At 42.1% G+C, this 25841-nt stretch overlaps 1 protein-coding gene across 1 annotated transcript in view; it reads left to right on the top strand.

Moving 5' to 3' along the window:
- LOC116326348 (nuclear receptor ROR-alpha A-like) overlaps positions 1-25841 on the top strand; it is a 50221-nt gene that overhangs the window by 4650 nt on the left and 19730 nt on the right. The window contains exons 2-5 of the mRNA XM_039618551.1: positions 17900-17985; positions 21205-21346; positions 24904-25160; positions 25246-25444. Coding sequence (XP_039474485.1) covers positions 17900-17985; positions 21205-21346; positions 24904-25160; positions 25246-25444 — 684 coding nt within the window. The remainder of the gene's footprint in view (positions 1-17899; positions 17986-21204; positions 21347-24903; positions 25161-25245; positions 25445-25841) is intronic.

The raw sequence follows: 25841 nt of genomic DNA on the forward strand, positions 1-25841 counted from the left end.
TCTGTTTTTCTGTTTTTAACCTTTTTGTATAATTCTGATATTTTTATTTGCTTTTTTGTTTTTTAGACATTTTTTTTTTGCTATTTTCAGTCTGAGAAGAAGGAGCATTTCAAATTAATAATTTAAAAATGAAATCTTCTTTCATGTTTATTTATTACTAAACTGTTCATTTTAATTTTTAATTTTTGTATGTTTTCCCCCCATTGTTAAAATTTTCCATGTTTATAGTTATTTGGGCATTATTTCACATGGTTCCCTTTTCTCTGTTTTCAAAAAAAAGGGTTAAATATCTTTTTTCTTCATTGTGTCTGCATGACAGTGACAGACACCGGGTCATTGTGGCTTCTCATGTGCAGAAATGTGGCTTCTGTCGGTTCATTTAAGGCCCCTGTATGAACCAGTGCAGTCCAAATCAGCAGTGAGGTCTTTGAAACAGAAATGTGGATGGTTATGCATGCGGAGGTGAAGCAGAGACCAGCGGTTTGGCGATTAGTGTGCCGACCTGCTAGAGAGGTGACTAATCGAACCACCAACTGTGGCTGATGAACAAGCTGCTGCTTCATCTGCTCACAGCCTGAATGGGCGTGTTGGTGCTCCATGTGTGGCGCCATATGTCTGCCGTTTTTACATCCACTCTGAGAATTTGGAAGCTGGACGAGGAGATTAAAGAACGGAGCCTGTTAGCAACGTCTGAGCAAGAGCAGTTGAGGCGAGATCTTGGGTCCTCCTGTGAGTGAGCATAGCCTTTGCAGTGTGGTGGACTGGGGACGAAACTCACGCTGGCAGCAGCTGCATTTCATCTGTCACTCACGTGACAGGTTCCCGAATGATCAGGATGAAATAGCCTTTATGTGACCTTGGGTTTGAATAAAATTACAGAGTGATAATTATCATGATATTGATTTTTACCCTGCAGTTTAAGTTGACCTTTGGTTTTGATAAGTAAGCTGTGACAACGTGCCACCCCCACCTTCTTCTTCTCACTCTTTACATCAGTAACCCTCGGAGGAAATTGTTTTAATGACTCATCAGCTGTCATAGATGCAGCCATCAAACTTTCACAAAGCTTTAATGTTTGTCAGCGTCTGCTCAAGTGTCTGCCTTGAAAACACCCGTCAACCTGCAGAGCATGTGGCAAAGCCTCTGTTTGTGAATCGGTTTAAGCAGTACAGAGTTAGACCTGTGTATGAAGCTCCCTCAGAGAGAGCTCAGCTTCTGCTTCACCCTTTTTTTACCCTTCATCTTCTCTGCTCCTCTCAGATAAAACAGTGTTCATGCTCTCTCTCATCCTTAGTGCAGTCTAAGCGAGAAGAGATTTCTGACAACATTTCACCAAATACCAAGGTGGAAGGAGGAAGACGAGGTCTGACTCCTAACACTCGTAACAGCAACAAATGAATTGAGAGACCAACATTTGTGCATTTCTAATCAATCTTCCAATGGGATGATGATCAAGGATTAGGGTTGTGTTGATGGGTGATGAAATCTGGGATACATTATGTTTAAAGTGATAGCCATGTTTTCCTAATAATGGAAGAAGTCCCCACTGACTTTGTTATTAGATTCAGATCTAAATCTGCCTGACTATGGTTTCATGTCAGCAAGCATGAATATGACCAGTGCTGTTGACACAGACGTGTTTGGGCAAGTTCGTGTGGTGTTTGTGCGCTCTTTGAAATGAATTTGAGTGCATGAAACAATTATACTGAAACCAGAAGAGTCATGTTTCTGTCTAATGTTTTGATTTTGGAAGTCCCAAGTACCGTATTTATGAAGAAATGCTATTCAGCTGTTTGTTTTACTGAATGTTTTACTGAATGTCCTGTTCCTGCTCAAACACAGTGGTGTTTCTGACTAGCTTATCTGCTTAGCAATTTAATTAAAAAGTTTTAGATTACATTCTTTTTTCCATAGTATAATCTTCATGTGCTTCATCCGAAGCACACTCTCTGTGTACTCACTACCTAATTTATAGCCAAAGTATTCACTCACTGTCTCTGTACTGTTTCGCTAGCTTAGCTTAGCTCGTAGCCGACTCGTTAGCACCATGGCTACTTCACCTGTCCCTCCTGCACTTTCTTGCTCATTGTGTCAGATGTTTAGCTACTCCTCGGCCTCCTTTAGCAGTAATGATACCTGTAACAAATGTAGCATATTTGCAGCTCTGGAGGCCAGGATTACTGAATTGGAGACTCGGCTTCGCACCCTTCATTCACCCGTAGCTAGCCAGGCCCCTGTAGCTGGTGCAGCCGAAGATAGCGCAGGCCCCGCTAGCTGTTCCCCGGCAGACCCCAAGCAGCTGGGGAAAGAGGGCGGCTGGGTGACGGTGAGGAGGAAGCATAGTCTTAAACTGAAGCCCCAGGTACACCACCAACCTGTTCAAGTGTCTAACCGTTTTTCCCCACTCGGCGACACACCCGCTGGGGTCAAACTCTGGTAATTGGTGATTCTGTTCTCAGACATGTGAAGCTAGAGACACCGGCAACCATAGTCAATTGTCTTCCAGGAGCCAGAGCAGGCGACATTGAAGGAAATTTAAAACTGCTGGCTAAGGGTAAACGTAAATACAGTAAGATCATAATTCACGTCGGCAGTAATGACACCCGGTTACGCCAATCGGAGGTCATTAAAATCAATATTGAATCGGTTTGTAACTTTGCCAAAACAATGTCGGACTCTGTAGTTTTCTCTGGTCCCCTCCCCAATCAGACCAGGAGTGACATGTTTAGCTGCATGTTCTCCTTAAATTGCTGGCTGTCTGAGTGGTGTCCCAGAAATGATGTGGGCTTCATAGATAATTGGCAAACCTTCTGGAGGAAACCTGGTCTTGTTAGGAGAGACGGCATCCATCCCACTTTGGATGGAGCAGCTCTCATTTCTAGAAATATGGACCAATTTATTAAACCCCCCAAAATATGACTATCCAGAGTTGGGACCAGGAAGCAGAGTCTCAGTCTTACACGCCTCTCTGCAGCTTCTCTCCTCCTGCTACCCCCCCAAAAACCCATCTCCATTGAGACTGTGTCAGCTCCCAAACAGACAAAAAACAAACTAAAAACCAGCAATAAACAACTTAAACATAAAAAATCACAAAGAAAGAACAATACAGTATCCACATCTGAACCAAAGAGTAAAACGGTGAGACCCCATTCCTACAAAACTGCTCAAAGAAGTCCTGCCATTAATTAATGCTTCAATCTTAAATATGATCAACCTATCTCTAATAATCGGCTATGTACCACAGGCCTTCAAGCTGGCTGTAGTTAAACCTTTACTTAAAAAGCCATCTCTAGACCCAGCAGTCTTAGCTAATTATAGGCCAATCTCCAACCTTCCTTTCATATCAAACATCCTTGAAAGAGTAGTTGTCAAACAGCTAACAGATCATCTGCAGAGGAATGGCTTATTTGAAGAGTTTCAGTCAGGTTTCAGAGCTCATCACAGCACAGAAACAGCTTTAGTGAAGGTTACAAATGATCTTCTTATGGCCTCTGACAGTGGACTCATCTCTGTGCTTGTCCTGCTAGACCTCAGTGCAGCGTTCGATACTGTTGACTAGGGATGGGTATTGATAAGATTTTCACGATTCTCTTATCGATTCTTATTTTTTAAAAAGGAGAACACTAAGGTCGATTAGCTTAGAACTTTGTTTTATATCTTCTCTTTGAACAAGATAGAAATTTAGGCATAACATGGCCTTACAAACCCAACAGTGAGATCTTAAGAGATCCACAGCCTACGGCTCTTCAATGGGGTGTCACAGGGTCCCCAGGAAAAAAAATTGTAAATGTAAAATAATAAAATAAATATTCTTCTGTAGCAATAACAAAGTATAACATAAATTATTCTGTAGCAATTACACAAGAATATCCAGTAATGTCCCTGCCTACAATTAAACACATTCACTTACCGAAAATCGGGGGCATCTGTTGTGGCAAATGGGTGCAAGCCTTTGACCACAAACTTAGTCACTGCTCGGTGACATTCGTCTATCCTGGCCTGAAAGGAGAAGCTACCGGTAGACTGCAGCGAGAACTGCCAGCCAGACTCTGTCTGTCTCTCTCATCATGGTCACCTAAATGCACAGTAATGGCAGGTTTTGTAATAAGGCAGATCGCGCTAACATAATATGCACTGTTAGCTTATTATTTACCTGCCGCATTAACGGGAGAGGACGTGCAAACGTTACCGCTGCTGCTGCTGGGTTGAGATTCACGAGTCCTGAGCGGAATTAAAAACACGACATTCATTTAAGGTCATCGCGTGTTTTGTGAGCAAATGCTTTTGCATATTCGTAGTGTTTCCTCCTTTAAATGAAATATCTACTTTGCAAGTATTGCAAGTTGCCCTGTTGTCATCCGTTCTCGTAAAGTATAACCAAACTTTTGAGCGTTTGAGCCGCTTAGGCGCCCTGCCAGGTAAATGACGCTCCATAGCGTGGTGACGTCTTTCGGGCGACTGGAATCGATAAGGGAATCGTTTGCAAAAATGGCAAACAATTCCAAGGAATTGAAACAGTGGGAACCGGTTCTCAACAAGAACCGGGATTCGATACCCATCCCTACTGTTGACCATAATATTCTATTAGAGCGATTAGAACATGCTGTAGGTGTTACAGGTACTGTGCTGCAGTGGTTTGTATCATATCTATCTAATAGACTCCAATTTGTACATGTAAATGGAGAGTCCGCTTTACACACTGAGGTCAATTATGGAGTTCCACAGGGTTCAGTGCTAGGACCAATTCTGTTTACATTATACATGCTTCCCTTAGGCAGCATCATTAGAAGACATAGCATAAATTTTCACTGCTATGCTGATGACACGCAGCTCTATCTGTCCATGAAGCCAGGTATCACAGACCAATTAGTTAAACTGCAGGAATGTCTTAAAGACATAAAGACCTGGATGGCCGCTAACTTTCTGCTTCTTAATTCAGATCAAACTGAGGTTATTGTACTCGGCCCTGAGAATCTTAGAAATATGGTATCTAAGCAGATTCTTACTCTGGATGGCATTACCTTGGCCTCCAGTAATGCTGTGAGGAACCTTGGAGTCATTTTTGACCAGGACATGTCCTTCAACGCACATATTAAACAAATATGTAAGACTGCTTTCTTCCATTTGTGCAACATCTCTAAAGTTAGAAATATCCTGTCTCAGAGTGACGCTGAAAAACTAGTTCATGCATTCATTACTTCCAGGCTGGACTACTGTAATTCTTTATTATCAGGATGTCCTAAAAACTCCCTGAAAAGCCTTCAGCTGATCCAAAATGCTGCAGCAAGAGTCCTGACAGGGACTAGAAAGAGAGAGCAGATTTCTCCTGTTTTGGCTTCCCTTCATTGGCTTCCTGTTAAATCCAGAATTGAATTCAAAATCCTGCTCCTCACATACAAGGTCTTAAATAATCAGGCCCCATCTTATCTTAATGACCTTGTAGTACCATATCACCCTATTAGAGCACTTCGCTCTCACACTGCAGGCCTACTTGTTGTTCCTAGAGTATTTAAAAGTAGAATGGGAGGCAGAGCCTTCAGTTTTCAGGCCCCTCTTCTGTGGAACCAGCTTCCAGTTTGGATTCAGGAGACAGACACTATCTCTACTTTCAAGATTAGGCTTCAAACTTTCCTTTTTGCTAAAGCATATAGTTAGGGCTGGACCAGGTGACCCTGAATCCTCCCTTAGTTATGCTGCAATAGACGTAGGCTGCCGGGGATTCCCATGATGCATTGAGTTTTTCCTTTCCAGTCACCTTTCTCACTCAGTATGTGCTAACAGACCTCTCTGCACTGAATCATATCTGTTATTAACCTCTGTCTCTCTTCCACAGCATGTCTTTATCCTGTTTTCCTTCTCTCACCCCAATCGGTCGCAGCAGATGGCCCCGCCCCTCCCTGAGCCTGGTTCTGTCGGAGGTTTCTTCTTGTTAAAACGGAGTTTTTCCTTCCCACTGTCGCCAAAGTGCTTGCTCATAGAATAGAATAGAATAGAATTCAACTTTATTGTCATTGCACATGTCACAGGTACAGGGCAATGAAATGCAGTTTGCATCCATCCAGAAGTGCTTTAGCCATGATATAGATATATTACAATATATATTAGCAATAATATAGATATGTAAGTATATTACACGGTCTATTATGGTATGTTATAATGTACACGGTATGAAGTATGTTATGAATATGCTATAACTATAAGTATGTACAGGCTATGAACAGGATATAAATATGAAATAAAAAACTATACAGAAATATGAGATATACAGAAATATGAACTATGCAAGTTATAAACAGTTGTAGGATTAAAAATGATCGTATGTACAGAATGATTATTTACACAGAACTATACAGTAGTGCAGTTAAGATAAGTGAGATATGTGGATAATTTCTACAGAGGCTGTATAAAGTGCTAGTGGTTGTGAGTGGTGGTTCAGTCCATGTTATTATTGTGTGTTTGAGGGTACAGTTGTCCATTGTGTGTGTGTGTAGGTGGTTGTGGGTGCGTGTATGTTCAGTCCATGAGTTTAACGTGGGTCAGATGTCAGGAGGCAGAGTTCAGGAGTCTGACAGCTGTGGGGAAGAAGCTGTTCCGGTACCTGGTGGTCTTAGTCCGGAGGCTCCTGTAGCGCCTCCCAGAGGGCAGGAGGGTGAAGAGTCTATGTGATGGGTGACTGGGGTCTTTGATGATTTTCCCAGCCCTTTTCAGACACCGCTTCCTGTAGATGTCCTTTATGGCAAGAAGTGGTGCTCCGGCGATGCGCTGGGCAGTTTTCACGACCCTCTGCAACGCCTTCCGGTCCGAGGCAGAGCAGTTCCTGTACCAGACTGTTATACAGTTGGTCAGGATGCTTTTGATGGTGCAGCGGTAGAAGTTCACCAGGATGTCTGAGGACAGGTGGTTCTTCCTCAGAGTCCTCAAGAAGAAGAGGCGCTGGTGAGCCTTCTAGACCAGCTTGGAGCAGCTGGTCGTCCAGATGAGATCCTCGGAGATGTGGACTCCCAGGAACTTGAAGCTGCTCACACGCTCCACAGCTGTCCCCTTAATGTAGATGGGTGGATGTGGGTCAGCATTCCTCCTGTAGTCCACGATGAGCTCCTTAGTCTTCTCGGTGTTAAGCAGCAGGTTGTTTGTGTCGCACCACTCAGCCAGACGATCCACCTCCTCCCTGTAGGCGGCCTCATCGTTGTCACTGATGAGGCCAATCACCGTGGTGTCATCTGCAAACTTAATGATGGTGTTGGAACCATCAGCAGGTCTGCAGTCGTGGGTGAAGTAGAGGAAAGGGCTCATAACACAGCCTTGTGGTACACCGGTGTTCATTGTGATTGTTGATGAGCAGCGGTTATCCAGCCGGACATGTTGGGGGCGGTTGGTCAGGAAGTCCAGTAACCATTTGCAGATGAGGGAACTGATGCCCAGGTCTGTCAGTTTCCTGATGAGTTGTGAGGGGTGGATTGTATTGAATGCTGAACTGAAGTCTATAAACAGCATTCTGGCGTAGGTGTTGTTGTTGTCCAGGTGTGAGAGGACAGAGTGCAGTGCGATGGAGACTGCATCCTCTGTGCTCCTGTTCTGGCGGTATGCTTAATTGGTGGGGGTCCAGGGTGGGGGAGACAGGATTTGAAGTGTGCTAAGACCAGCTCCCCTAAGCACTTAGTGATGATGGGGGTGAGTGCTACTGGGCGGTAGTCATTGAGGCTAGATGGGTTGGAGTTTTTGGGTATCTGGACGATGGAGGTGGATTTGAAGCAGGCCGGTACCACAGCGTGGGCCAAGGACAGGTTGAATATGTCTGTCAGGACTCCTGCAAGCTCCCAGAACACGCTCTGAGAACACGCCTGGGATGCCATCAGGACCTGCAGCCTTGTGGACATTGATCCTGCTCAGCACCGCTCCCTACATCGGTGGGGAGAGAGTCAGAGGTTGGTGGTCTGGCGTCATGTCTGTTATGGTTGTGGTTGTGGGGTTCCCTCGCTCAAAACGAGCATAAAAGTTGTTGAGCTCGTTGAGGAAGGAGACATCAGAGGATGCGGGGGAGGGTTTGGTGGTCCTGTAGCCTGTAATGGTCTGGAGTCCTTGCCACATGCGTCGGGGGTTGGAGTTGGAGAAGTGTTCTTCTACCTTCTTTTTGTAATGGAGTTTGGCTTTTTTGATGCCCTTCTTTAGATTAGCTCTGGCTGTACTGTAGGCGTGTGCATCTCCTGACCTAAAGGCAGTGTTGCGGGCCTTCAGGAGGAGACGAACATCCCGGTTCATCCAAGGCTTCTGGTTGGGGTACATGATGATCCGTTTCTGGGTGGTGACACTGTCTGTGGTTTTGGAGATGTAATCCAGTACAGATGAGGCGTACTGGTCCAGGTCTGTGTGGGTGAACATATTCCAGTCTGTTTTTAAATCTGTCCTGGAGCACTGTGTCTGTCCCCTCTGGCCACATTTTAATTGTCCTCACAGCAGGTTTCACACGTTGGATGAGTGATGAATACCGAGGTGTGAGGAACAGGGAGAGATGGTCCGATTGTCCAATGTGGGGGAGGGGTGTTGCTTTGTAGGCTCCAGCCAAGTTGGAATAAACATGGTCTAAAGTCTTGTCTCCTCTGGTGTGGCAGGAGACATGTTGGTGGAATCTGGGGAGGACTGTCTTTAAGTTGGTGTGGTTGAAGTCGCCAGCAATAGGGGGTCATATGATTGTTGGGTTTTGTCTGTTGTATTATCGTATGGTCTATCTTACAATATAAAGCACCTTGAGGTGACTGTTGTTGTGATTTGGCGCTATGCTCATGGACTGAACATACACACACCCACAACCACTAGCACTTTACCACTACTGTATAGTTCTGTGTAGATAATCATTCTGTACATACGATAATTTCTAATCCCACAACTGTTTATAACTTACATAGTTCACATTCTGTATAACTGTATATCTCAGATTTCTGTATAGTTTTTATTTCATATTTATATCCTGTTCATAGCCTGTACATAGCTTGTACTCACTACAGCCTGTACATACTTATAGTTATAGAATATTCATAACATACTTCACACTGTGTACATTATAACATACCATAATAGACCCATTTCTGTAATATACTTACACATCTCTATTATTGCTAATTTATATTGTAATATATCTATATCACGGCTAAAGCACTTTCTGGATGGATGCAAACTGCATTTCGTTGCCCTGTACCTGTGACATGTGCAATGACAATAAAGTTGAATTCTATTCTATTCTAATTCTATATAAATATAATTGAATTGAATTGAATTGATTGTAGAACTCGGCTTAAAGAAAAAAAAAATCACGTAGACTTGAATAAAAAGACTTGAGCACATGCTCGTGGACAGTTATGTTACAGTCCGAGTCATCATTTGTAATGCAGGTGGTTTGTCATTAAGCTGTTGTCACATTTTGGCACATTTTAACCCCTTATATTACCTGTACTTATTTATTGTAACTCAGATATACAGGGAGTGCAGAATTATTAGGCAAATGAGTATTTTGTCCACATCATCCTCTTCATGCATGTTGTCTTATACTCCAAGCTGTATAGGCTCGAAAGCCTACTACCAATTAAGCATATTAGGTGATGTGCATCTCTGTAATGAGAAGGGGTGTGGTCTAATGACATCAACACCCTATATCAGGTGTGCATAATTATTAGGCAACTTCCTTTCCTTTGGCAAAATGGGTCAAAAGAAGGACTTGACAGGCTCAGAAAAGTCAAAAATAGTGAGATATCTTGCAGAGGGATGCAGCAGTCTTAAAATTGCAAAGCTTCTGAAGCGTGATCATCAAACAATCAAGCGTTTCATTCAAAATAGTCAACAGGGTCGCAAGAAGCGTGTGGAAAAACCAAGGCGCAAAATAACTGCCCATGAACTGAGAAAAGTCCAGCGTGCAGCTGCCAAGATGCCACTTGCCACCAGTTTGGCCATATTTCAGAGCTGCAACATCACTGGAGTGCCCAAAAGCACAAGGTGTGCAATACTCAGAGACATGGCCAAGGTAAGAAAGGCTGAAAGATGACCACCACTGAACAAGACACACAAGCTGAAACGTCAAGACTGGGCCAAGAAATATCTCAAGACTGATTTTTCTAAGGTTTTATGGACTGATGAAATGAGAGTGAGTCTTGATGGGCCAGATGGATGGGCCCGTGGCTGGATTGGTAAAGGGCAGAGAGCTCCAGTCCGACTCAGACGCCAGCAAGGTGGAGGTGGAGTACTGGTTTGGGCTGGTATCATCAAAGATGAGCTTGTGGGGCCTTTTCGGGTTGAGGATGGAGTCAAGCTCAACTCCCAGTCCTACTGCCAGTTTCTGGAAGACACCTTCTTCAAGCAGTGGTACAGGAAGAAGTCTGCATCCTTCAAGAAAAACAGGATTTTCATGCAGGACAATGCTCCATCACACGCTGCGTCCAAGTACTCCACAGCGTGGCTGGCAAGAAAGGGTTTAAAAGAAGAAAAAACTAATGACATGGCCTCCTTGTTCACCTGATCTGAACCCCATTGAGAACCTGTGGTCCATCATCAAATGTGAGATTTACAAGGAGGGAAAACAGTACACCTCTCTGAACAGTGTCTGGGAGGCTGTGGTTGCTGCTGCACGCAATGTTGATGGTGAACAGATGAAAACACTGACAGAATCCATGGATGGCAGGCTTTTGAGTGTCCTTGCAAAGAAAGGTGGCTATATTGGTCGCTGATTTGTTTTTGTTTTGTTTTGAATGTCAGAAATGTATATTTGTGAATGTGGAGATGTTATATTGGTTTCACTGGTAAAAATAAATAATTGAAATGGGTATATATTTGTTTTTTGTTAAGTTGCCTAATAATTATGCACAGTAATAGTCACCTGCACACAGATATCCCCCTAAAATAGCTAAAACTAAAAACAAACTAAAAACGACTTCCAAAAACATTCAGCTTTGATATTAATGAGTTTTTTGGGTTCATTGAGAACATGGTTGTTGTTCAATAATAAAATTATTCCTCAAAAATACAACTTGCCTAATAATTCTGCACTCCCTGTAATGGTGCCACAGTTAGGCTCTGATTCATTCAGTGTGTAGCTGACTTCGCTAGCTTGCCAAACATGGTTTGCCAGCCAACATGATCATGGCAGATAATCTGTGTTATCAATGATGTTGATTCTAAGCAAAAAATAAGTAGTATAAGCGAACAGTCGCTTTCTCAAATAATAACGAAGAGCAGTGTTAGCCAAATTAGTTGTGCAGCATGTATCTGGTAGCTTTGTCATGTCCATATCAGCTTTGTTGCCTTTGTATTGTGTTACCGTATATACTCATGAAGGATACACACTGGCCTCCCAGTTGTACTATACGATAGATATAATACATACAAGGATGTAAAATAACAGTGCTGGGCAGTCTTGTGTATGTCATAGCTAATTTGTCTGATGCTAGCTTGTACCAATATAAAATATAACCAGCAGAAGTGAATGATTGTACTGTAACACATGAAGTTATGGTAATTAGTTTGTACTAATCCTGAAATCTTAGGTTGCTTCACACTATACTACAGGTAACCTCTTCCTGTGGTCTCTTAGAAAAAGAAGAAAAACACTTCACAGTTGAGTCTGAGGGGAAGGCTGATGGAAATGAAAACAACACAGATGTTTGTGTTTACTTAAATGGGTGCACATAAAGTAAAACACCAATTTTCTAAAGCAAGAATGCTTCAAAAAATACAGTAAAGAAGGAGTGATTTCAAATGATAGTCAAGATTTACCTTTATACCACATTTAAAGCTGTTGCCCAAAGTGCTGTGCTGCTAAAATAACATAAAAAAGAACAAGAAAAGAAAAAAAAGGGAAAATAAGACTTAAAACAACATAAATATTAAAGTTTAAGAGCAGTTACCAGTACTCACTCTTACCTCGCAAGGCTACTTGTCAAGTAGGTTGTTCCAGTTTACTACGTTTCTTCAGACAAGTCTTCTCTCTTGTAAACCAGTGTTTCCCAACCACTGTGCCGTGGTGTACCGTGAGAGATCCTCAGGTGTGCCATGGGAAATTATTTAATTTCACTTAATAGGTCCAAAAAATACAATTTAATAATTACTGGAAATAATAAAATCATTTCTGGGCATCTGTGCTTTCAATGAGGTGACTGGTAGAGTAATTACTCTTTCATGTCAGTGGGTGGGGGTGGCTAGCACAATATGACCTTGTTAAGTTAAGCCAATAGAATTAGTGATGTGCACGCTACGTGGTAATTGCAAGACGTACAACAAAGATGGATAAATATTTGGCTGCAGACTCTGAACTGGGGCCTGGACAAAATTCTAATCCAGAAGAGCCGAGTACGAGCGGTGGTCAAAAGAAAGCAAAAACAGTGAGCTCGAGGCAATACAGCGAAAGTTATCTGTCGTTTGGATTTACTTTCACTGGAGATCTGACTGCACTGATTCCGTTATGTTTGGTGTGTGGGGAAAAGCCCTCAAACAGTGCCGCGGTCCCAAGCAGGCTTAAACATCATCTTCGTACAAAACATCCCTCAAACAAGAACACAGACTATTTTGTTCGCTTACGTGAACAAGCTGAGAATTGAGTAACTTTAATGAGAAAAAACACAAAGGTGTCAAATAAAAAAATAAAAAAAACCCACACACCGCAGCAGAGACGTTATTACTACCTGCCTGCAATGCCATTGTGAATGAGATGCTCGGCCGTGATGTGGTTAAAGAAATTGCCAAAGTCCCGCTCTCAGACGTATTGATGACACGTCTGGAGACATTGAAAGTGTCTGCAGACGTTTTGAAGAAGATACGCTTCAGTGGGAAGTTTGCAGTGCAACTTGATGAGTCTACGGACATTAGTGGACATTCCCAACTCTTGGCCAATGTGCGTTTTGTGGATGGAGACTCCATCAGAGAAAACTTTCTATTTTGCAAGTCTCTGCCAGAAAAAACAACAGGAGAGGAAATTTTTCGGGTTACATCCAAATATTTTGAACAAAGAGGACTGAAGTGGGAAAACTGCACGGGTGTCTGCGCTGATGGAGCAGCATACACCCAGATGTTATTTTTACGCACTGTTTTCTGCACCGTGAGGTGCTTGCTGCCAAGACTTTACCAGCAGACCTAGCTCCTGTGTTGGATGATGGTAAACTTCGTCAAAACTTCGTTAAATTTGGATCTAAAATTCCTGCCAGAATATAATCTTTGTGTTCATCTAGTCAGGACCAGGTTTCACACTGAGTATAAACAAACTGAGGACTAACTTGCCATTATATGTACTGTACGCTACAGTGTGTGATTTTGGAACAAGTTTGGTTGGTGGTGTGCCACAGGATATTTTTAATCTATAAAATGGTTGAAAAACACTGTTGTAAACCATGATGTTGAGCTCTGGGGTCTACACAACGCCACGATCTACTTCAACACGGCTTATTTAATCTGTGGTTGATGGTACATATTTATGCTTCTGTCTGGATATTTAAGCATATTGGAGAAAAACTTCAGACCAATCAGAGAAGTCTACCTTTACTCCCAGTATTAACTCTATTAACTGTGGCTAAACCACCTGCTCTGCTTTCATAAGTGCAGTGAACAGAGAACATCTGTAATGAGTCACAGTGTGAATAGGAGACACTTTAATGTGGATGAGTGTCTCCTATGTGAACATAAGGTAGAACACTGCGAGGCTTAACCTGAGCCGAGGCTCAGAAAATGCAGATGTGCCAGATTCGAACCAACTATTCCTTCCTCTTCGAGAGTTTTCTGTAACCTGTTGCGATACCCTTTGTTCAGCCCTTTTCCATCCCCATGTAGCCCTCCGCTCAATGATATTTCCCAGCATTGCGAGTTACATCTGGTATAAAACCTTTACCTGTGAAATTTGACCCTCTAAATATTATCAGTGCTTTATTTAATTTTGCTATTAGCAATGCTGCCACATGTTTTAAACATTTAATCAGTACTGCAAATTAAAAAAATAACCCTTCTGCATAGCATTATAATAATTAGCTCTTAATTTGTCCTACTTTCCTCTAATCCCAGCTGTATGGACAGAGTGGCGTTAATCTAGAAAAAGTGAAGATGGAAATGATTAATTAGCTCAGCCGTGATTCAGACTGAATATTCATTGCGATCACTGGTCCACCCTGTTATGTGCTTCAAGTTATGTGTTTTCTAAATGTATTGTATATTTGAAAGCACATCATACCTCCTGTAGAGTTAGCTCACTCTGACTAAACGTAGCAAAGTTCAGTTATTAAAACCAGCGAGTTACATGACAAGTGTTTGTTTTTATTTTTCACAAAAGTGCCTCGATGGACTTTAAACACTTAAAAGGCACAAACAGCTTGCAGTGTTGTGTGGTCACAGAGTAACATCTTGTTCACACTACACTGATGCGTCTGCTCACGCTAACCACCACTTTATGAGCTGCTGAGCTTACCACATATAACATCTGGTTTGAGGGCTTCCTGTGCATTTCCAAGGACTTGAGAAGCGCTAACTCTGGGCTTCAAAGAATCATGTGGTTGGTCTACTGTTCAGGGAGCGCTGACAGCTGTATGCATTCTGAACTGAAGCTGTTGATCGGGTGTGATCAATGGGTGGTAAGCCCATCCATTGAACTGTGGGTTTTGAGATTGTCCCTTTCTATGGCGACCTTACCACACTGATTGTGTTTGTGCTGGATTTGATTTGATTTGTATAAAGATGATGAAGGATGAATGCTGCTCATAAAAGTTGTCTTAATACATAAGTGAGAACTTTACAGCAGTTCCAGCTACAGTAAAGGAAATATGATGTGTGTGTAGACACATTAAGTTTCACCCCTGTTTTAATACCATGCAGATGGGCAATGAACTTGTTGTCTCTGTCAGCCTTCAATTCCACCTGCATCAACCCAAACCTGACCACATTGTTTATTTGACTTGTAATCAATTTGTTTTATGTAGCGCCAAAGCAAAACAACAGTCACCTCAAGGCGCTTAATATTGTAAAGTAAACCCTACTATAATATAGGGAAAGCCCAAAAATTAGACAGCTCCCAGTGAGTAAGGATTTTGGTGAAAGTGGGAAGGAAAAACTCCCTTTTAACAGGAAGAAACCTGCAGCAGAACCAGGCTCAGGGAGGGGCGGGGCCATCTGCTGCGACCGGTTGTGTATTGAGGGGAGGGACAAAAAGACATGCTGACAACCAGGGATTAATAATAATTCTTAATTAATTACAGAGTGGTGTAGAAACACATGGTCAGTGAAAAAGGAAGGCTCGGTGCATGATGGGAATTCCTCAGCAGACTGGGCCTATTGTACAATAATTAAGGGAGGATTCAGGGTCACCTGATCCAGCCCTAACTATAAGCTTTACCAAAAAAGGAAAGTCTTTATCCAAACTGGAAGCTGGTTCCACAGAAGAGGGGCCTGAAAACTGAAGGCTCTGCCTCCCATTCTACTTTTAAATACTCTAGGAACAACAAGTAGGCCTGCAGTGTGAGAGCGAAGTGCTCTAATAGGGTGATATGGTACTACAAGGTCATTAAGATAAGATGGGGCCTGATTATTTAAGACCTTGTATGTGAGGAGCAGGATTTTGAATTCAATTCTGGATTTAACATGAAGGCAGTGTGGGAGAAATGTGCTCTCTCTTTCTAGTCCCTGTCAGTAATCTCTGCCAGGCTAAAGGCCTGTGGTACGTAGTCGACTCATAAAGACTGAAGCATTAATTAATGGTAGGACTTCATTAAAGTAAAAATTGTTTTAAAAAATAACCATTGTAACATTCTTTCTGTGCTGCTTTCTGTTCTATATTACTTAAATTGAAAAACCTGCATATGCATGCTGGGTTTACAAAGGATATAAATCTCATTTATCAATGAATACACACTCATGCAGATTATAAAATCATTTGAAATACATTTAAACTCTTCTACTAACGAATGTGTCATTTGCATTTTAAGTATTTGCATGGAGTCTTTGTTTTGTTGTTTTTTGTTTTTTTTTGTGGAAATGACCAAACTATCCAAACCCCACTTGTCCTCTGAGTGGCTTCTGCTAAGGAGGGCTGTTGGAGATTTTCCTAATCTGACTCCCGCTGTGGTCGACTGGGGGCGAGAGACTGCAGCGCCACACAGGTGTAAAGGGAGGAAGCAGAGTGAAGTCACGCCATACAAGCTGGGTGTGTGTGCGTGTGTGTGTATGTGTGTATGTGTGTGTGTGTGTGTTTGTGTGACTGGAAGAAACTAACAAATGTGCAACAGCTTTAATATTGATGTTGTTTTATGGTCATTTCTTTCTTTGTTTCTTTGTACTGAACTGACTATTTTGGGGTTGTTCAAGCAAAAGACATTTGAAGAAGTCGCCTTAGTAAATATGCAAAACTGTACATATCAATTAAGAATTCATGTTTTTTTAATTGATTGAAATATAATAAAAATAATGTTTCTTGCACTCCTAGTTTCATCCTTGCAGACTAGTGAGGCATTCTTTATGCCTTTTATTAATTTGGGGGTTTATGATAAGTAAATAAATCTTTTTTATTATTTCAAATAAATTCAGGGTGAAGAACAAACTGATTCAAATACTTAAACCAAACCTGATGATTTCCATCTTCTATAATTGTAGTTGAATAATTGTACAAAGGCGGTTCTTCTTTGCGTCTTGTTTGTTGTGTCTCTACGTGAAGAAAGCTTGTGATTGTGTGTGTGTGTGTGTGTGTGTGTGTGTGCTAATGTGGCTGCTCACTTACATAACTTTGCTCTGCTAAAAATAGCATCTCAGAGCTGAGCTGTCACTCTGTTCCAAAGTGCTGGGAGTATAAATACATGCAGTGAGTGAGTTTTCAGCTGTGCTGCTGTCTGAAAGATGAGCTCCTACAGTTTAATCAGTGCTGCATGTACCCGCTCTCTACAGTAAACCTGTAAAATGCTTAAGAACTCCTCACCTAATATTAGGGGCTAACTTTGGCTGGAGCCTGAGTGATATTAGACAATATTTGCCAATATTTTTGTATCGGTAAGTGAAAGAAGTAAAGAACAGACAAGAGAAACACCCTTCAACCCTTCATAGCTCCTCCAGAGGGCGCTCTGTAACTAACTCTGTAACTTCCATGTTAGCAGCTAGTGTTTGGCACAAATACATCCAGCCAAGCCCAGCAGAGTAAAACAAAATGTTGAAACTACATTATCATAGTTCGGACTACACATTACAAATGTTCAGAAAATCTGTTTGTTTGATTTGTCCCAGAGGATATATAATTGAGGTAATATGAAAATATCATTACACAGAGGCAGACATTTTGCTGAATAATGTTTGACACAGACTGTTTTAACTTCATAGAGTTACATCCACCAAACACAGCACAGTGATTACCAAGCACACTGTCCTGATTACTGCAGAGAGTACGCTCTGTTCTACACCTGGATGGACAGATGAGTCGACTCCAGCATTTTTCAGGGAGATTTTCAAAGTCTCCTTTAGGTTTGGAAATGGTGGCACCTCTTTCTTTTCTCCAGTTGTGACCACAGAAGCTTAAGGCTTGTGTTTGCTAAGGTCTTACAGTCTTTCATATGAAGCTAATTGGGCCTATTTTTTTGTCCTGAACTTCTTCCAGTATCATAGAAATGCTGTTCTGCACTAGACCTGATGCCCAGGGGTTGCATGATGTTACTGTGGCAGTAAATCACACTGGTACATTTTGTTGTTATTGTGTCTGGTTTCGACATTGTAACAGCTGGACAACTTTGAAATTAAACAATTCATATACCGCATGTAACAAGGTGTAGTGACAGCTGGACGGTTAAATGGGGCCAGTGGAAAACGCCTTTATTTGCACATAGATGAAACCTACATGACAAACTGTGATATACCAGCTGTTCAGATGTCCTGTGTGTGACCTACTGTCTTCATTTTCCCTTTGCAGCTCAGATCGAAATAATCCCCTGTAAGATTTGTGGAGATAAATCATCAGGGATCCACTACGGGGTCATCACCTGTGAAGGCTGTAAGGTAAGCTCCTCCTCCTCCCTCCTGTTGTCTGCTAAAGTCAATTTGAGCATATTATAACCTCAGTTAAACCTAACTCTAAAATACAGGAAAGGGTCCAAAATGTACGGCCTCCTTCTCATCGTCCAAAGTTATCCATTGAGTCAGTTTGGATTCTGGCCCACAGTGCTTATGTTTGACGTCCCTGCTTTAAATGATAAGCCTTTCCAAGTCTTTTACTTAAGTTTTCCCAGTCGTTCAAGCACAGACTGATCTTTGTTACATCTGTGCAACAATTAATGTTTGAGAATAGTTTGCACTTTGAACCCTCCGTATTTTGTCTTTTTTTCTTTAACCAGGAAAAGGCCTCTGCGATCATCCATCGCTGGCGTTTTTATGTGGCACAGCTCACCAGTGCATTTATTGTGGTGTTAAACCAGTTTTCACTGACAATGTAGTTGATCATTTGAGTTTAAAGTATTTACACGTATTGCAATATGATTTTAGACCGATACCTGACCAGGCACATGTGTATGTTTTGTACAGAATTTGGTCTGAAACATCAGTCACGAGCATCGGGCTCTAAACCATATTCTACCTGGTGAGAGCGGTTCTGTGAACAGGCAGGTGTGTTCAGCCACAGCAGCTGCTGATGTGACAGCTGGAGGCTTATTTCACAGCCAGCATGCAGCTGAAGCAGCCTCCAAACAAACCACAACATCTGCACTGAGTCGCACGTTAGATGTAAATGATCTGCTGCTAATATGACATAATGTCATTTGAGAGAAATCAGTGTTTTCCCTTCAGTGTTACTACTGTTCTCTTGAGCTTGACACAGAGTGGCATCATTTGTTAATTTAACTATGATTTGAATTACAGACATTTTCACATTTTATAATTTTGATGCATTTCCATTCAGATCTATACAGGCTATAGTGGTTCTATGAGAAGAAGGGTTATAGGCCATCTGTGATGCGTCTATAAACTAGTGTGATCAGGAAACGTGAGCAGGTGCTATAAACGTTCCGGGGTGGTGATCGTGGGCTGAACCCCAGTTTGCTTCGTGTATTTCTTCACACTTTCAAAGTGAAAACAAATCAGCTGTGAACATTTCTTTTTCACTGCATGGTGCTGAATATAATGTTGACTTTTATTCTTTAACTGATGCTGACATCTCTAAAGCATTCTCACACATGTTTTATGTGGTTCCCACATTTCTTGAGGTAGAATGCAATAGAATAGAATAGAATAGGATAGAATAGGCCTTTATTGTCATCGTGCATATACAATGAAATTCTGCTTTTTTTCCCCCATCAGGTTGATGAACAGTTAACAGCTCCTTTGTGCTCTGCATGGCACATGGTCTCCATTCTTTGCCTTGTGATTACATTCACATTTCTGCATTGCCTGTTAGATATTCACCGACTGCTTGTGAGAGTGAGCTGCTGGCCAGCAGACTGAAGCTAGCAGAAATAACTTTCATGTGTTTGTCATCTGATAGCCTTTGTGCTCCAGTGTCTCTGTATATGCTAATAGGCCAGTCGTCCATTACTCTGTAAACTCATACAGAGGTACACGGGTGGATACAGTTTGTTTGTTGTTGTTACTGTTGTCGGACATCCAATAGACACTATATTGTGAAGCATTTGCTCATCTGCCTTCACACAGTGACATTCATTTCTTAATCCAAAGGGTTTAACTGGATGGGCCTCATCCTTTGCAGCTGTAACAGCTTCAACTCTTTTGGAAAGACTTTCCACAATGTTTAGGAGTGTTTATGGGAATTTTTGACCATTCTTCTGGAATCGAAAGGAGGAATGCTACATCAGGTTAGACACTGATGTAGCATGACAAGGCCTGGCTCACAGTCTACACTCTAATTCATCCCAAAGGTTTTCTATTGGGTTTAGGTCAGGACTCTGTGCAGGCCAGTCAAGTTCTTCTTCGTCCATGTCTTTGGGGACCTTGCTTTGTGTACTTGTACACAGTCATGTTGGAACAGGAAGGGGCCGTCCCTACACTTTTCTAACAATTGTCTAACTCGGATGTCTTGGCCAAGATGTCGTCATCATCAGTGATGATGTCAACCCCAACCTCAGCTCCAGTTCCAGCTCCAAAGCCTAATCCTTTGTCTTTTTAAAAAAAGCATAGGTTTGAAAGAGTAACAAATTAATATTAAAGATGAATTTAAAAAATAGGGTTAGGATTAGGATGACTCTAAATCAACCAGTGGCCATTAGTTGGAGCCTGGAAGCGGCAACTTTAAGCTGAGTTTTGACAAGATAACTGGCTTTGATGAAGAGGAGCCGTGGCTCTTGATATGATTGGAGACTGATGCGACTGCCTTGGCTCCACATACTTCCATATTTCAACCAGACCGTGCTCTGTGTATGTTTCAGAGAGTGAAATGTAGTGTTGTGTGAACAAGTGTTTTAAGTCTAGGAATGCTAGATTAGTAACTTTGTACATATTGCAAATATTCTAAGTATATTGTAAATACTAAAAAGCAGTCCTAGGGAGGCAGTTTAGAGGTCTGTAATTTAGTTCAGTTTTTATGCTGGTAGGTTATTTAGTTTTGTTCTATTTTTTTTCTACAAAATCTCACAGTAGCTCCAGTCCTTGTGTGGGAGTCACATTTGCATTGTGCTCCAGAGTGCAACACAAGACAACCCCCTAGACCCCAGACAGTCACCCAGATTCTGATGATAGTCTGAAGCATTTGTCTCTTTGGTCATTTCAGTCTGGATTAGTTTATCATTGCAGAAAAAAAAAAAAAAAAAAAAAAAAAAAGTCTATTTTTTGAAATTTCATTTTTTCTTATTACTTTTTGTTATGAAGAATATTTTTGTCATTCAGTACACGTGTTTGTGAAAGACTTGATTTTATGGGGGGGTTTTCAGTATGTTTTTGTTTCCAGTAAGAATTAGAATAGAAATGAAAACTTTCACATGAAGAAATGAAATGGTAAGCGATAGTGGGGCTGTGCACCCTTCAGGAAATTCATTTTGAATTGTAGCTCCATCAGCGCACTGAAGATGCCAAAAGATTGTAAAGCAAAGAGTAACCAGATTTGATGTTTTATACTGGGGGAGGTCTCACAGTGACGCACATTTCATCCTTTGCCTCTATGATCTCAGACATGAGCACAAACATGAAGGCTTGACTGCTGTTTCAGTGACCTGTCATAGAGATAGTTTTGTATGAAAACAATGATTTTAATAGAACTCTTTCTTGCTCTCTCAGGGTTTCTTCAGGCGTAGTCAGCAGAGTAACGCCACCTACTCGTGTCCTCGCCAGAAAAACTGTCTGATCGACCGAACGAGCCGAAACCGCTGCCAGCACTGCCGTCTGCAGAAATGTCTCGCTGTGGGCATGTCCCGAGACGGTGAGGCAAACACATGCACAGCAGAGCTACACGTTACGAACATATCGAACCTACCTCTATGTCCAGAATCACCGCGAAATACAACGACTGTGTGCTGTATGTGTATGTTAATCCTAACCCTGACTCTGATCCAGTGAATTCATAAAATGTAAATAAAAAATATATGTTTGATATAGGGATGCAACGATACCAAATTGTTCAAACCGATACTTGGATCGAAGTACTTGGCGATACTTCTACTACACACACACAAAAAATGCAATGAATTGGATGACAGTTTTTATTTTATTCTCTAAAATAATAATAAAAATGACCACAAAAATAACATTTCAATTGAAAAATAAACACTTCTGTTAAATTATTGAATTACAAGTGTCCACATTATAATTCAATAAAATATCAGTGAACTATTTGGCACTGTCTCCAGCTTTCAGAATAATAAATACACACTTCTGTTTGGAATAAAATCAATAATTCGTTGCTTTTCCAAACCCTGAGTTAAAGTTGGCTGTTCTGGTCTTGCGTTAGCTTTAGCAAACTCGGTGCATGATGTGCCCTTAGATGTTTTATTAAATTGCTTGTATTGAACGATTCCCTCCCCTGGACATCTTACCGGTACACAGTTTGCACTCGGCCTTGCTTCTGTCTTCTTCACATATTATAGGTAAGTCCACACTGCTGACATTTTGTTTAGCGTAGCTACAGCAGCCTCCAGTTTGTTTTTTTATCTGGAGCCGCCAGTCTCACTCGCCTAACCCTGTTCTTGTTTAGCGCGACATGTCCTCCCAGTGGCCAATCTAAAAAATTACAAACAAAATGACAAGCCACCCTCTGACTCATGAAATAAGTTGGTATCGGTTAACTTTTACAAGTATGAGTACACACGCATTTTAGGGTACCGGCCTGATACCTGATACCAGTATTGATATCAGTGCATCCCTAATTTGATATAATATAGATTTTTTTATGTTGTTATTACATGAAAAATATACCAAAAATTGCTAACTTTTGTTTTAGACTAGAAAAGCACTACATATGAACCAGTGTAGGATCTGATATACAGGGTGGGCCATTTATATGGATACACCGTAATAACATGGGAATGGTTGGTGATATTAAAGTCCTGTTTGTGGCACATTAGTATATGTGAGGGGGCAAACTCCTCAAGATGGGTGGTGACCATGGTGGCCATTTAGAAGTCGGCCATCTTGGATACAACTTTGTTTTTCAATAGGAAGAGGGCCATGTGACACATCAACCTTATTGGTAATGTCACAAGAAAAACAATGGTGTGCTTGGTTTCAACGTAACTTTATTCTTTCATGAGTTATTTACAAGTTTCTCTTTGTTCACAGCCATTGACATGTCGAAGAGGTTAACTCGTGAGGAGCGGATCGAAATTGTGTTGATATCTTGGTGAACGCAGTAACCGGGTCATTGCAGCAGATTTCAATGCAAGACACCCTACGAGACCACCCATCTCCCATGCTACAGTTAGCAAACTGCTTGCTAAGTTTCGTGAAACTGGTTCAGTGTTGGATTTGCCAAAATGTGAACGCAAGAAAACTGTCACTAATGAAGAAACATCAGTGGCTGTCCTAGCTTCATTCAGCAAGAGCCCACAGCGTAGCACTCGCCGCATGTCACTGGAGAGTGGCATTAGTCGAACATCCTTCGGCGGATATTAGCTACTCACAAATGGCACCCTTACAAACTCCAGCTACTGCAGCATCTCAACAAGGATGACCCAGATCGGCGCACAGAATTTGCAGAATGGGCAAAACAAAAATTGGAACAGGACCCTCAGTTCACGCAGAAGATTTTGTTCAGTGCTGAGGCAAACTTTTATGTGAATGGTGAAGTTAACAAACAAAACCACCGCTATTGGTCTGACACTAACCCACATTGGATGGATCCCTCCAAGACTGTTGGAACAACAAAAGTGATGGTTTGGTGTGGTATATGGGGTACAACGATAGTGGGTCCATTCTTCATCAATGGAAACCTCAAGGCCACTGGATATTTGAAATTGCTACATGATGATGTGTTTCCCTCTTTGTGCACTGAAGCTGGCACGTTCCCTGAGTTTTTCCAGCAAGATGGTGCACCACCACATTATGGGTGCCAGGTCCGAGCATTCCCAGATGAACAGTTTCCTGGAAAGTGTATTGGTCGTCGTGGGCCAGTTGAACGGCCCCCAAGGTTTCCCGATCTGACCCCCTTAGACTTTTATCTTTGGGGTCATCTGAAGGCAATTGTCTATGGTGTGAAGATACGAGATGTGCAGCACCTGAAACTACGGATACTGGATGCTTGTGCTGGCATTTCTCCTGCGGTGTTGCTATCAGTGTGTGAAGAGTGGGAGAAGAGGGTTGCATTGACAATCCAACACAATGGGCAGCACATTGAACACATTTTATAAGTAATAATAATAATGCATTGGATTTATATAGCGCTTTTCAAGGCACCCAAAGCGCTTTACAATGCCATTATTCATTCACGCTCACATTCATACACTGGTGGAGGCAAGCTACGGTTGTAGCCACAGCTGCCCTGGGGCAGACTGACAGAAGGCTGCCATATCGCGCCATCGGCCCCTCTGGCCAACACCAGTAGGCGGTAGGGTAAAGTGTCTTGCCCAAGGACACAACGACCAGGACAGAGAGGCCGGGGATCGAACCGGCGACCTTCCGGTTACAGGTGCCCTTCCCAACCCCCTGAGCCACGGTCGCCCCGTGGTCAGAAACTTGCAAATAACTCATGAAAGAATAAAGTTGCGTTGAAACCAAGCACACCATTGTTTTTCTTGTGACATTACCAATAAGTTTGATGTGTCACATGGCCCTCTTCCTATTGAAAAAACAAAAGTTGTATCCAAGATGGCCGACTTCTAAATGGCCACCATGGTCACCACCCATCTTGAGGAGTTTGCCCCCTCACATATACTAATGTGCCACAAACAGGACTTTAATATCACCAACCATTCCCATGTTATTACGGTGTATCCATATAAATGGCCCACCCTGTACTTTCAGTGTCTGTTATAATTTCTTTCTGTTTTCTACAATGAGATGTTCTGTAATGTTGGACTCGTGTCTGCAGCATAAAGGTGTTGATTTGCAGACGGCTGTTGGATCAAAGATGACACGCCCCTAACTTCAATATTTAGGTGAATGAGAAATTTCAAACAATCCCATCTGGAATATTACTCAAGGCTGACACTATCCACAGTTAACATGGGCGTCTGTTGGGTCTGACTTGCTCTCACGAGGTCTCTGCTGGATTGTAAATGAAATCCTACCTTTCTGTCAGCTTGGTGATCTAGTATGAAGGCAGATAAGGAGGCTAATCAGTGTCAGCTGCTAAGGGGCTCTACTTGAACACTGGTGGTGAGTCTTGTTAAGCGTATGAGTGCTCCGCCTCTGAAACCATAACGGCTAGCTTTCACTTTGGCTGAACTGTCACTCAGACAGAAATCAGCACGTTTTTGTTTCATTGTTCCCAGGTCTTCGTTCTCTGTCAGGTGGCTAACTGAAATCATTTCCTTCTCTCCTCAGCTGTAAAGTTTGGTCGCATGTCTAAAAAGCAGCGGGACAGTCTGTACGCGGAGGTGCAGAAGCACCGCCTCCAGCAGCAGCAGCAGCAAGGTCACCACCTCTTGTCCCATCCCAGCCTCGGCAGCCCGAGTCCAGTCGAGTCCGAGTCGCTGTCCTCTCACTACACCCTGTCCTCCACCGGCCTCACAGAGCTGCCTGATGAGGGGGCGCACTACGTGGAACAGAACTCACCTGAAGGCGGATCTTTGTCATCTAAGGTTTGTTGTCTCTATTTTCAGGACGGCTGATAAACTCGATGATATTTCCTTTGTTTTCTACGTCAGTCTTTTCCTCCACAAACAGGGAGACTCTGCAGGAGGAGGGGAAGGAGGTGGTGGGGGGTTCTACTTGGATATCCAGCCGTCTCCGGATCAATCCGGACTTGATATTAATGGCATCAAACCGGAGCCCCTGTGCGACTATGGATCCAGTAATGGCTTTTTTCCATATTGCTCCTTCAGCAACAGAGACGTGCCACCCACGGTGCCCATGGCTGAGCTCGGTGAGTGGAGGACTCAGGACAGTGAGACGTTTGTGCACATTTTACTGAAGATTGTCTGTAACCTGCCTCTTTAGCTCCTTTCAGACCTGCTTCCTTTACTTAAACTTGTCTGGCTTTTCCATTAAAGTCATCGATGTGGCTCAGTAGGCACAGAGTTGTCCACCTATCGAAGGATGGATGGGGTAATCGTCAACAAACATGCTTTTGTAACCCAGTGTTAAAAACGGGATTAAAAGCATAAATACTAATACTCATTTGATTAAAATACTAATTTCATAATGGTAATCAATATTGATAAAAAGAAGTTAAATATAATAAATACTGATAAAAAGCATGTAAACATAAGTTTAATTGATATGTCTGTATGTATATGTAATATATAAATGGTGTGGGGGCA

This window comes from Oreochromis aureus, linkage group 1 (genome assembly GCF_013358895.1).
Source record: "Oreochromis aureus strain Israel breed Guangdong linkage group 1, ZZ_aureus, whole genome shotgun sequence".
NCBI classification, from domain to species: Eukaryota; Metazoa; Chordata; class Actinopteri; order Cichliformes; family Cichlidae; genus Oreochromis; species Oreochromis aureus.